The following is a 13455-nucleotide window of genomic DNA, read 5'->3' on the forward strand; positions in this document are numbered from 1 at the left end:
CTTAACTAACCTAAGGAACCTTTTACCTGTGACCTTGGGGGAAATTCTCTAAATATTCAGACATTTTAGACATCTGAGAACATGTTTAGATTCTTGCTTCCTGTCTGCCCCCATGGCCAACTCTGATCCTTAATCATGGAGAAGCTTTCTTGGGCTCTGATTAATGAACTTTCCCCCAGAAAAACCGAAGGTGTATCAAGGGGTCCGGGTGAAGATCACAGTGAAGGAGCTGCTGCAGCAGAGGAGGGCTCACCAAGCGGCATCAGGGGGAACCGTAAGCACAAATCCTTCACTTTACTTTGAAAAAGATTCTAGCCCAACACTTGTACTGTGTCATTTAGCCCCATCTAGGTTCCAGGGCCTGAGCATCCTCAAGCCCTGAGCTCAGATGCCCTTCCTTCTGTAAGGTTATGTAGAATTCCTAGCTACTCCTCATGCTGTGTCTTCCCCAAACCCTGCTGTCTGCCATACTCACCATGAAGAGGCAATAGAAAGCAGCAGGACATGCTATCTGTTAGTTTTCCAGAGGTTGAGCCACTATTGCTGAGCTTTAGGGTTTTACCTCCCCCCTCTTTTTTTTGGATTAACTAAGCAACAAACAAGTTAGTCTCCTTGAGTAAAGATGTATGTAAGATAATGTATACTCATTCTCTGCCACAGGCTCTGGACAACTAATGTTGCCAAGGAATGTCTCTCCCAGAAACTTAACCAATTTAGATTTATATCTGTAAAAGAGTATAGAAAGCATCTAGTTTTAAAGGATCATAAATCTAGAGCTGGATAGGACCTTAATGGTCATCCAAAATCCTCAAATTTTCACAGATGAGGAAACTAAGTCCATTAGCCACAGAGGGGTTTAAGTGTCAGAACTGAGATCCTAATCCAGAACCTCAGATTGCAAATGCAGTACAATTTTCACTGTATCATTGAATGTCCCTTTATTGTGTCATGGTACAAAAGAGGAAATAGGATAAATGGAAAGAATGTAAGTATTTAAAATCAGACCACTGGGTACAAATCCTATTTTGGGTCACTGTGAGATGCTGAGCATGTTAATCTCTGCAGTTTCCCTATCTGGAAAATGAAAGGGTTAGGCCAGATAATCTCTGAGGTTTCTTCCATCTTTAAAACTATTAGCCTAAATTCCTAAACTGTCTAAATTCCTAAACTGTGTAACTAGTCTAGAGAAAGTGAAATGATTCAGCCAAAAACACAAGGCAAAAACAAAAACAATTATGTAAGAGATCTAGGATTCACATCAAGTTTCCAAACCCAGAGTTCTTTCTATTAACTATCACTTCCTTCAAGAACCATCCTTCAAAAAAAGCACTTCACCAGTAAAGATGGCTCCCCTCTCCTCTTATTCTTCTATTACTTCTACTTCTACTACTACTACTACTACTACTACTACTTCTACTACTACTATTACTATTACTATTACTATTACTACTACTGCTACTGCTACTACAACTTCTACTACTACTATTACTATTACTACTACTACTACCACCACTACTACCACCACCACCACCACCACCACTACTACTAATGACTTGGAGGGTTTCATTACCTCTGAACCATTAGTCACTGAGCCTTCAGGACAGGAAGAAACCTCATTAGCTAAAACTAGACAGCTCAAAATATTCACAGCTCACTTGAAAATTAAATCATTTAGGACAGTGGTTCTCAAACTTTTGTTCTCAGTATCTTTATTTTATTAAAAATTATTAAGGATCTGTCCAAAGAGTTTTTGTTTATGTGGGTTATAAATAATTACCATATTAGAAATAAAAAACTCATTTTGAATTTGTAGGCCCTATGAAAAGGTTTCAGAGACCCTCAAGATTCTCTGGACCACACTTGGAGAGCCACTGATTTAGAAAATGAGGTTGGGCTTTGATAAATCTGTTAAAGTTAGAAGAGAACTATCGTAGTCAGGAGCTTCAGTGGGAAATTAGTCCTAAGAGACCATTTGGCTTTTATAAAACCACACAGGGGAACAGTGTCTTGTGATGTGTGGAGGGAGGTGGGGGAGAGTGAGGCTTGGGGTTTAGACAGGAGGAGTTGACATCCTGGGCTGTGGTTAGCTTAGACTAAATCCCAGTACTTCTCTGACCCATTAGCCATCCCCAGGGAGAGCTTTGTGCCTCCTCTGCTATTTTTTATTTTGTTTTGTTTTTCTCTAAATGTCCATGGGCACCAACAGCCCCTGGCCTTCCTGTGTATCTTTCTAATATTAGCTAATATGAATAATAATTAAAGTTGGGAGTTATCAAAAAGTGATTCTAAGAGAGCCTAGACAGCAATTAAATAGTGCTCATAAGAAGAGCATTGAGTATAAGGCTTAGGTGAGAGTGAGTGCCAGTGAAATACTTGGAGAGCTTCCAGCATATGGTGGCTCCTATGCTATGCTGGGATATAATTATTTAATTTGTTTTAAGGCAACACCTGAGGAAGCTAATGACTGTATGCAGGACCTCAGCCAACACAATAATAACACATTACCTTGGCAGAGTGCTCACAATTTTTTTTTGAAAGCATTTTCCCTTACAACATCCAGGTAAAGTAGGCAGGGCAGAGATTATTATCCCCATTTTGCAGATAAGGAAACTGATGTTTATAAAGTTTAAGTGATTTGCTAATGGTCACAAAAGTAATATACTGGATTCTAAGACCAGGATTCTTGCTGCTAAACTACTTTGAGTTTTTTGATCTGTCACTTCATCTGGTCTGAGTCTGTGCAAATTCTTCTGTATTAGGGAAGTATCTGGAGTATAAATCTAGTTACCATTAACATATGTCACTATCAGTTCAGAGATGGTTGTAGAAGAAAAAAATTAAGTAGACAGGAATTTGAAGGTTGATGAGTGCTGCTGATCAAAAAATTACCAAGATTTGGGAAATGAAGATCATGAGAAACCAATCCTAGCAATCCTAGCAGCAATTCTAGACGAGCATTACTAAACATTTAGGGGATATCATAGGATGATAGATTTGGAGACAGAAAGGAAATCCAAGGTCCATCATGTCCAAATACTTCATTTCACAAGATGAAAAACTAAGGCAAGGAATTTAAGTAACCTGAGCAAAGTCAATGACAGATGTAGGATTTGAATGCAAGTCTCTTAAATTTTAAATCCAAACTTCTTTCCAAATCCACTTGCATGGATTTAATTAAATAGGATCCAGGTCTACATCAAAAACTCTAACTAGGGGGCAGCTAGCTGGGGCAGTGGAAGGAGCACCAGCTCTGAAGTCAGAAGGACCTAAATTCAAATCTGGCCTCAGACACTTAACACTTCCTGGCTGTGTGACCCTGGACAAGTCAGTTAACCCCAATTGCCTCAGAAAAAAACAAACAAAAAAAAACTATAACTATAGTTTTATATATATATATATATATATAGTTATAAAACTATAATTATACATGTATGTGTATATATAGTTATATAAGAAGATTGGGAGGGGTAGAGCAGCTGGATTTTTTTCCCTATTGTCAGACCCACATAATGTACATGGGATGAGCCATGGATAGTTTATTGACAAGAAGCAGGTTGTGATGATTTAATGCTTACAGCTCAAGAATGAAGTGACAAACATTAGACTTCAAATTCTGCCTCAGATGACCCTGAGCAAATCAACTCACTTCTGCCTGCCTCAGTTTCCTTATTTGTAAAATGTTCATAATAATAGCATCTTTCACCCAGGATTGTTGTGAGGTAAAATGAGATATTTATAAAATGATTTGCAAACCTTAAAGCACACTATAAAGGCTGGCTATTGTTATCCAACTTCAGTAAAAGTAACACTTTAGAGCACTTTAAAGTTTGTTTTTGTTCAATCATGTCTGATTCTGTGACTCCCTTTGGGGGTTTCTTGGCAGAAATGTTGGAGTGATTTGTTGTGTCCTTCTCCAGCTCACTTTTCAGATGAGAAAATTGAGGCAAATAGGGTAAAGATGAGTCTCTCTGAATTCAGGCCAGGCACTCTATCTGATGCACTACTTAGCTGTCCATGTTACAATTTATCAAGTCCCTTTCCCAAAGAAGCCCACTAACGGATATTTTTGTAAGTATTACTATCCCTATTTTTCAGATGTCCGAAATTGAAACTAGAGTTAAAACATATCACTTGTCCTCCCATCTCCCATATCTATTTCCCTTCCAAGTAGCTTATCTATATGTTTATTATTAGTCTTCTACTATATCTAGATAGAGATGCAAGTGCTTGTAGGTATATAGAGAATAAACACTCAGTTTGCCCGGGAGGATGACATCAGCACACGTCCCTGCAGCTAGGGGCAAAAACACTTCTTCCATCTACAGTCTAGATAGAAAAAAAACCTGTCACCCGAGATGTGGAAGATGGTGGGAAATGGGAGAACACCCTCAGAAGAACCTGCTTTGGGGTAAAGGGCAAAAATCAGACAGTACTAAGTACTTGATCCATCAGATAGGGTTCTGTGGTTTTGTTAAAACACATTTTTTTTTTTTTTTTGCTGAGGGTTAAGTGACTTGCCTAGGGTCACACAGCCAGGAAGTGTCAAGTGTCTGAGACTACATTTGAACTCAGGTTCTCCTGACTTTAGGGCTGGTGCTCTACCCACTACACCACCTAGCTGCCCCTGTTAAAACAATTTTCATCAAATTATTTCAGAATGCCTCCTTGGAACTTGGAGCCAATTAAAATTGCATTTATCAAATACAACCATCAAATATACTCTGTGGGGAGCTAGGTGGCACCTAAACAGCTAGATGGCACAGTGAATAGAGCACTGAACCTAGAGTCAAGAAAGACAGTTTAAAACTCACTTCAAACACTAGCTGGTTGACCCTAGACATGTTACTTAAATCTGTCTGCCTCAATTTTCTCATCTGTGAAATGAGCAGGAGAAGAAAATGGCGAACCACTCCAGTATCTTTGCTAAGAAAATTCCAAATGGGATCATGAATTGAACATGAATGAAATAACTGAATAACAACATAAAATTTCCCGGTCTTATTTTGTTGCCAGCTATTTGTGTTGCATTGTATCAGGGAGCCTAAACCAGCAGAAAAAATATCTTCATTTTTACATACATACATACATACAGAGAAAGAGAGAGAAAGAGAAAGAAGGAGGAGGAGGAGAAGAAGGAGGGGGAGGAGGAGAGGAGGAGGAGGAGGAGGAGGAGGAGGAAGCAGGAGAAGGAGGAGGAGGATTTACCTTAGGGTAGATGGAAATTTCAGTTGTTATGTACCCAAAGATGATCTTTTATCTTTATATTTCTTCCTACTCAATATTTGGGAGGGTTTTTGTTTCTTTTATAAATATAACTCTTTTCACCCTAGGGTCTCAGTTTCCTTATCTGTAAAATGATGGCCTTGAACTAGTTGTTCCCTAAGGTCTCTTCCAGCTCTAAAATCTATTATCTTATCATCCTATAAATGACAAGTTGTAGATTTCTTTGCCACAGGTGTCATTTTGGAAGAAAAAAGAGGGGTTGTCTTTCTTTGTCTTTTTTTTTTTTTTTTTTTTGGAGTGTGTGTGTGTGGAAAGGAAAAGGTAAACTCACAATGAGAAAGATAATATCAAATAGATTACTGTAAACTGACGTCATTGAGATAAAAATGTAGAAAAGTGGACAGAGTGATCAAAGGGGCAGGAAAGGGGTTAATAAGAACTCTACAATGAAGGAGATTTTTAAAAAACCTACTCCTTGTGAGATCTCTAGCAGCAGCCAAATATTTGCATAAAGATCTGATAAATCTTTCCAGCTTCCTGGTTCATGACATTATGACATGGATCACTTTCAAAGTTTGTACCACCTCCTGTTCTCAGCATCGGATGATTGCACAATTTTCCTAGTGGTTGAGTATGCTGTGCTGACTACAGCCTGGAATCCCTTCCTGAAACTCTAAACTATGATGGTCCCTTTAAAATTTAAAGCTAACACCTGAAACCAGAAGAGAATTAGTACTAAATTACTAATCCAGCTAGAAAATTCTGAATTTATTTGTCCTTAAACGAATTAGAAAGAACATTCTAATGACTCCAGAATATTTTGATGGTGCCGCAGCTTTCACAGAAAGTAACAGAACCTACTAAAAGAGTTGTCATATCTCCCTCCAACTAATTAACACTTAACATACTTCTAAATTGCCTCCTTGGTTGAGTTTTGCCTTAAGTTCATCAAAATCAGCAATTTGTGACATTTCATGGATATCTCCCCCAAAACCTAGCACAATGATCTATGAACCATAGGTACTTAATAAATGATTTTTGAGTGCATGGATAAACAAGATGAATCAGTAGGGGAAAATGTGATTTTTTTTTATTCTTTAACAAATGACAGAATTAACGGGGTTTATTTTCCTCCCAATAAAACCTCACAACTATTCAAATAATACATTGTTTAAGAAAATCCTTTAAAAGGAAGAAAATCAGTATTTCATAAGTGATCAACTTTCTGAAATAAATGAATCCTATTCATGAAACATTTTTAATTAGACACATGAATGTGAGAGGCTCTGTTCTACATTTTCCCCAGTTACTTTCATTTCTTTAAATTGTTTCATTTCTTTAAAAAAAAAAAAGTGATTAGATATATTCCAAACATAAGCATTATGGGCTAATCTTAGAACTTAAGAACAGTAAAGTGAAAAGTAAATCAAATAACAATCATTGTCCCTAATTCTTTATTCTAAAGTTAGAAAGAAAAAAAAACACATATGACTTACCTTATTGCAAGGGGGAAAAAAACCTGTCACTTATTAATGTCTTACCTTTCCCCTTATCAAAACAATTTATTTCATTTTACTTAATGATTGTATTCTTGATTTGGCAGTTGTCCCGGAGCACCAGCGTCCAGCTTTCAGAAACAGTTTCGCCTTCTTCTGCAGGTCAGTACAAACAGCATCCCATTTTCCCCAGCCTATTTCCAGAGTCCACCTCTCAGAGCTTCTAATGCTGAATTCGAGGTTAAGGTAGGCACTGCCATTTAACTGGAATTCAACCAATCAGAACTAGAAAAAGGCACAACGAATCCATGTGAGCATGCAACAAGCAAACAAGTACATATTTTTGTCCCCATCTGAGGACAGTTCAAGCTTTTGCGGCAAAAACAGTTTGTTCTCCCCCATCTATTCTAGGTTCTTAGCAAAGAATATCTAAAACTAGCTAAGATATAGCATTGTTTTGGTATTCACAATGTTGATATCTTTTTCAGTTGACTAAGGGGAATACTGAACATCCTGAGGCTCTTAGATAATGCTTTTTCAGCTGTTCATTTAGTTTCTAGCCAACACAGGTTCGTGGTGTGTTTCTCTCTCTCTCTCTCTCTCTCTCTCTCTCTCTCTCTCTCTCTCTCTCTCTCTCTCTCTCTCTTTCTCTCTCTCTCTCCCCAGAACAGAGTTCAAAAAGCTGTAATTCTTCTCAGCCCAATCTGAATAACTCTATTACATAAACACTCCTACTTATTCCACTCCACATCCAAGACTTGAAGTAGGTCAAATATGCAGAAACCTCACCTCATAGTTTCCTGGGTCTGAATGTCACATGAAATAATGTTGACAAATCTCAAAATAATAATAAAAAAACACCTTATGTTTTTATATCAGTTTCATTGACAGCCCAATTCTTTCTTTTCATAAAATTTTAAGATTTATAATCATAATTTGATTAATCCATTTGGGAATGAAATTGCAGCAATTTTTAAAATTCTACAGTGTTATTTTGTCCTTGGCATTTTGTCAAGTTAGCAATTCTCATTCTAATTACATAATTTTAGGAATGCTCTGTTCCCTGAGAAAATATTTCCATTTTCATGTTTAGTGACTTAAGGTAATTAATGTCACTTTAAGTTTTTAAGTTCACTTTTGAGGAAGTATAAACATTCACTTGATATTCCATATCATGAATAGATATTAAAAAACATACTAAGATAATAACTTCAATAGTCCCCATTGTTTTATTTGATTAAAATTTTCTTTGAAACAACAGACAATTCTGTAAGTTATTTTCAAAAAGCGTCCTGAGTTTTCAAACTATATGCACTGTAAGTAAGTCTGTGAGATTGTACAAAGGCAGTATAGAGGGGAATTCAATTCCTGTTAAGACACAACCAGAATGGGTGTGTCCATTCACATTTCCAACCAAATCCACAATAGGATGAAGGATTTAGAGCTAGAAAGGAGCTTGAACGTCATCTTGTCCTACTTTTTGATTTTACAGAGGAGAAAATTGAGATAAGAAGTGGGAAAGGTATAAGCATTTATAGAGTGCCAGGAACTGTGCTAAGTGCTTTTTGTTTGTCTCATTTGATTTCTCATTTATTTGAAAGAAACAAGAGGCAGAGCTAACATTCGAACCCAGATCCTTTGACTATATACAATGCTCTTTCCACTATGCAATGCTGCCTCTCTAGATTGACACCTTTCTGGGACCTGCATTGACAATTAAAACTGCTAAAAACACCAAAGAAATTCTTCCTCAGTCGATTATTTTTCAGTCCAAGTTGGCTTGACCTAAAAACTCTACAAACACATAACCAAACCTGCAAATACCACCTTGAAATGCTGAATCTCTATCTCTTCTTTTCTCCTAGCCCCCTATTTTGAGCCAGAGACTATTTCTCCGGCTCCCAACTATTTTCAGCCTCGACAGTTTTCCAGTTGTGCATCCTGTGAAGAAAATCCCAGCTGCCTTGACCAGGTCTTTGAGTCCTACCTTCCAACAGAGACGCTCCTGGACCACTCACTGAGCTCCACACAAGGCGTCCCACCATGTTTCCAGGACAGCTTTCAGGCCACCCCTTTCTGCTTTAATGAGAGCCTGGTAATGTATTTCCATTCTTTCCTCCATTTGATTGATGCTGTCCATTCAATAGTAAAGTAATAGTGAGAAATCATACTAACACTATCAACAAGGAAATCAGCAGAGGAAACTAGCAAAGAACCATCTAAAAACCACTGGAGGTAGAAGCAGCCACACAAACACTGGGTTTTAGAATCTAGAATGCATAAATAATCTCTAGGTTCTCAAACCTAATCCAGCTGGTTGCATCCCAGTGTAGTTAGTATCTAAATTGAGAGGTGACATTAAAATGAGTATTTAAGGCAATCTTTTGTGTTTTTTAAAACCGTAAACCATAACATGTTGACTAAATGAAGACCAGTGTTATGAACACTGGTTCCTAGGAAACCCAGCACAGGCTGATGAGCTCATACTTTCCTCACACTTCCTCAAAATTAAAATTTAGCATGTCCGTATTAAGGATGGAATAGCCATTTTGCTTGATTTTTTTTATCATTAAATTCACAGTTTTTATATTTATTTACTAAATTTTTACTCTTTATTCTAGCATTTTGTAGACCTACACGATGCTAGGCGACTCTCATGGGAGTTGTTTTTTTTTCCTGGAAATGATGAGACTTTGGTTGGGCTTCTCTGATTTATGGGATATCTAATGTTTTAAGATTCATTATATATAGCCTGATTGAAGAACTATAGAATCATAGGGTAAGAGCTGGAGAAGTCATGTACTCCAATCTATCCTTTACAGATGAAAAAACTAAGTTCAGACAGGCAGTAAATATAATCAGCTTCAAAATAAGATCAGAAATCCATATCTCAGGCTTTTTGATCCTTTTTGAAACATTCTTCAGTTAAAAAAAAAAAAGCAGCAGCAGTTTCTACTTCAAGAATGGGAACCAAGTTATTAGCCATGGGAACTTGAAGCTCTGTGTAACCTTGAAATTTTGAATTATATGGGAAATAGCAACTGAATAGTATTGAGTTTGTGTGTTCTCTCCAGGAACTGGAAAAACATGTTATCTATTACCTTCTACTTTGGAAAACCGTTGATAACATATTACGGAAAGCCTGTTAGATTTCTGAATGTCCTTTTTTTGTAGCACTGAGGATCAAGTTTTTGGATGATCTGGGTAGGCTGTGCTTGGCAATTTTTGTTCTTCTCTGAGCATTTGCTGAGAAAGAGCTAATACTACCTACCAGAGGGCCATCCTGTCTGCCATCTAATCCCCTAGGAGTTTGGAAGATGACTGGTCAGGGAAATGGCACTCCCTATCCATCAAGTGTTTCGTGATGTCCAGAAAGCTATCAGAAATATATTCAACTCACTGTCTGGTAGAATTGATATTTCATTCTGCAGGTGAACTGAAACATGATGGGGGTTTGTGGTTAAAGAATAGTGTCATATGAAACACAGTTATAACAAAGGAAGCCAATGAAGCAAAAGTTATCTGGAAACCAATCCTTTGTCAGGAGTTGCACAAATAAATTCAGAGTATGATGTAATGAAAGTAAATAGTTAACAAGGAAAATAATTTGGGGGATGTTTATCCCTTCCTTCCCCTTCCCTGATTTTTTGTGTGTGTTGGTTTGTTTTCTAGGCTATATAAAGCACAGTAGTTGATTTCTTTCATACTGGCTGAGTTAACAACTGTTTTGTTCCCTGGGCTCTTATATTTCTTCAGGCACCAGCATCACCCTCTGAATCATCCACTCTGTCCAGTCCTCTGCAGTACAGTTATTCCCTACCTCAGCAACCATCCTTGGCTCCAGTGACTTACAGCTCTCCTTCCTCCCTGGACACCAGGAACTGTGGGTATCCCCCAGAAGAGTACTCATACCATCATTTCCACTCTCATCCCCAGTACGGTTGTTGCACCTCTTCCTCTTCTTCCTCTGTCTGTTACTGCACATCATGGGACACAGAGCACCTGGACACCATCAAAGTATCAGAGTATTTCTCCTATTCAGATACAGACTATATAGACTATTCCCATTCCCTGCCGACAGCCGTGGCCGATGATTTCTATAGAAGGGAAGCAGATTGTGACATCTGCTACAGTTAGTGGGAATGGGATTTCTTTGAAGTATTATACGTGTATATTTTGCTACTCAAGTTAGATAACATCTCAAAAAATGCCATCTAGGAATGGAGATCACCGAGTTCAGTTTACACCTTCACTACAGTTTTTTTTTTTTTTAATATCCTGACATTAACTTAGTCATTGATAATAAATCCTGCCATAGCTACACTTCTGCCTTGTACACTTACAGTTAAGATTCCTTAAAGAAAACTTTCATTTATTTGTTTTACTCTCCTGTATAACATTTTCATTTTTTTACTAATAAATAATTTTTTATTATTAAATAGTACATGTTTGCTGCTTTCTGAATTAGTGGTTCCCAGCATACTGGAGCCCTCCTGTGATGCCTCCTTGTGGCATAGAGATGATCCCTAAAGGATATGTCCATGTTTGGTAAAATTTTATATATGAAGACAGGGATAAATTATGCTCTTAGGATTCCACTGACCTAATTTTGGAGAGACTTGCCATCAAAAGATTCACCATTGTGCAGTGATTGTGTTGGTGACCGCAATTCAAGAAATTACATACCAAGGTAGAAAAATGTTCAGTGATTTTTATGGATCTATCCATTATTTCATCTTCAGGGGGAACTCTCCATGTGATGTTTACCCACCTAGTCAAATAGCCAACTGATCTATACCAGAATCTGAGAGAAGCCCGAGGCACTATGAGGTTAATAGACTTGCTCAGGTCAAACACTTGTGATGTGTGAAAGGCAGACTTGAACCCAGATCTTCTGAATTCAAGACTGTTTCTCTCTCCATACTCAAATCCAGTTCACATTCAAGTCAAAACATACTCCAGAGATCATTGGTCCTCTTCAAAAACAAAGGGAGAAAATAACAACTTTGCTAAGTCTTAGTGGAGGGAATATCCACATCTATGAACAATATAGCTCTTTGAAGTAGTCAAGTAATATTGAATACTAAACCAAAGCTAAAGAAGCACAGAACTGAATTAACTTAATGAGTCCCAATGAGAAAATCAGGATAGCAGCAGATGGAGAATTAGTATTCAGCCCTACTTTTAACTACTGATGATTCCTTACATTCAAAAAATGGCTTTTTGGTTTAAAAACTTTCATATATATGAACTTACTTAGGTCCTTATAATAACTATGGGAAGAGTAGATAGAGTAACTAATCTCACCCATTTTATTGACCAGTGAAGTAAGGCTTAGAAAGGGTCAAAAAGATGCTCAGGAATATAGGACGAAAAAATCACTAGAATCCAGCATTTAATTCCCTTAGTTTACAATGCGTCTGTGTGAGCATATATTCATTTAGAGGAAAAAATGAAACGGGTCCCTTCACACCCAACTTTGATGCCTTTTAAGGCATCTTTAAGTGTGGAAAAATACCCTGATTTTCTGAAGCGGGTAAGAAGAAGACAAGCTCTGGTCCAACAAGATGGAAAGTCTTGGATGTACTTAAGGTCTATAAAAACAGTACTCCAAAATAGTCCTGTCTCCACTAATAGTATTTAAATGTAGGTAAATTTTCATGGAAGAGTAAAAAATTATGCATTCACTTCTCATGGATAGTCTAAGTATTTGTTGTCTGATGAAGGAAACAGACCTTTTAATGACTACCATGTGCCAGCAATGATCCTAAGCACATTACAAATATTATTTCCTTTAATCCTTGCCCAAGGATATATAACTAGTGGCTGAGACCTAATTTGAACTTCCATCTTTTTTCTTTTTTTAATAATAGCTTTTTATTTTCAAAATACACATAAAGATAGTTTTCAACATTCACCCTTGCAAAACCATGTGTTCCAAATTTTTCTCCCTTTCTTCCCTCCCTGCTCCCCTCCCTTTGACAGCAAGTAATCCAATATATGTTAAACATGTGCAGTTCCTCTATACATATTTCCACATTCATCATGCTGCACAAGAAAAATCAGATCGAAAAGGAAAAAAAATAAGGAAAAAATAAAACAAGCAAACAACAACAAAAAGGTGAAAATACTATGTTGTGATCCACATTCAGTCCCCACAGTTCTCTCTCTGTATACAGATGACTCTCTTCATCACAAGTCCAAATCACTAGAAAAAGAGCCAAGTCCATCAGAGTTGATCATCATATAATCTTGTTGCCATGTACAATGTTCTCTTGGTCCTATTCACTTCACTTAGCAACAGTTCATGTAAGTCTCTCCAGGCCTTTCTGAAATCATCCTGCTGGTCATTTCTTATAGAACAATAACATTCCATAACATTCATATACTATAACTATAACTATAACTATAACTATAACTATAACTATAACTATAACCATTTCCCACCTGATGAGCATCCACTCAGTTTCCAGTTCCTTGCCACTACAAAAAGGGCTGCTACAAATATTTTTGCACATGTGGGTCCTTTTTCCTTTTTTATAACCTCTTTGGGATACAGACTCAGTAGAGATACTGCTACAGTTTGATAGTCCTTTGGGCATAATTTCAAATTGCTCTCCAGAAGGGTTGGATCAGTTCACAATTCCACCAACATTGTGTTAATTGAACTCCTATCTTCTTGCCTCCAAGTCCAGCACCACCCACCATAGCACCTCTTCTAAAACTAACCAAGGTA

At 37.4% G+C, this 13455-nt stretch overlaps 1 protein-coding gene across 1 annotated transcript; it reads left to right on the forward strand.

The window, feature by feature from the left end:
* On the forward strand, nt 1–11090 carry COLCA2 (colorectal cancer associated 2). Its single transcript, XM_003764245.2, has 4 exons — nt 1–274; nt 6827–6881; nt 8585–8814; nt 10476–11090. Exons 1-4 carry the CDS (start codon nt 164–166, stop codon nt 10854–10856), a joined length of 777 nt encoding a protein of 258 aa, XP_003764293.1. The 5' UTR covers nt 1–163; the 3' UTR covers nt 10857–11090.
* The last annotated feature ends 2365 nt before the right edge of the window (nt 11091–13455 follow it).

This window comes from Sarcophilus harrisii, chromosome 3, assembly GCF_902635505.1.
Source record: "Sarcophilus harrisii chromosome 3, mSarHar1.11, whole genome shotgun sequence".
NCBI classification, from domain to species: Eukaryota; Metazoa; Chordata; class Mammalia; order Dasyuromorphia; family Dasyuridae; genus Sarcophilus; species Sarcophilus harrisii.

Bases quoted from the DNA above. Each gene is read 5' to 3' on its own strand.
- COLCA2 (XM_003764245.2), top strand. From the start codon at position 164: ATGAACTTTCCCCCAGAAAAACCGAAGGTGTATCAAGGGGTCCGGGTG. The intron at 275-6,826 runs GTAAGCACAAAT...TTGATTTGGCAG, and splicing joins AAGCGGCATCAGGGGGAACC to TTGTCCCGGAGCACCAGCGT. The intron at 8,815-10,475 runs GTAATGTATTTC...ATATTTCTTCAG, and splicing joins TCTGCTTTAATGAGAGCCTG to GCACCAGCATCACCCTCTGA.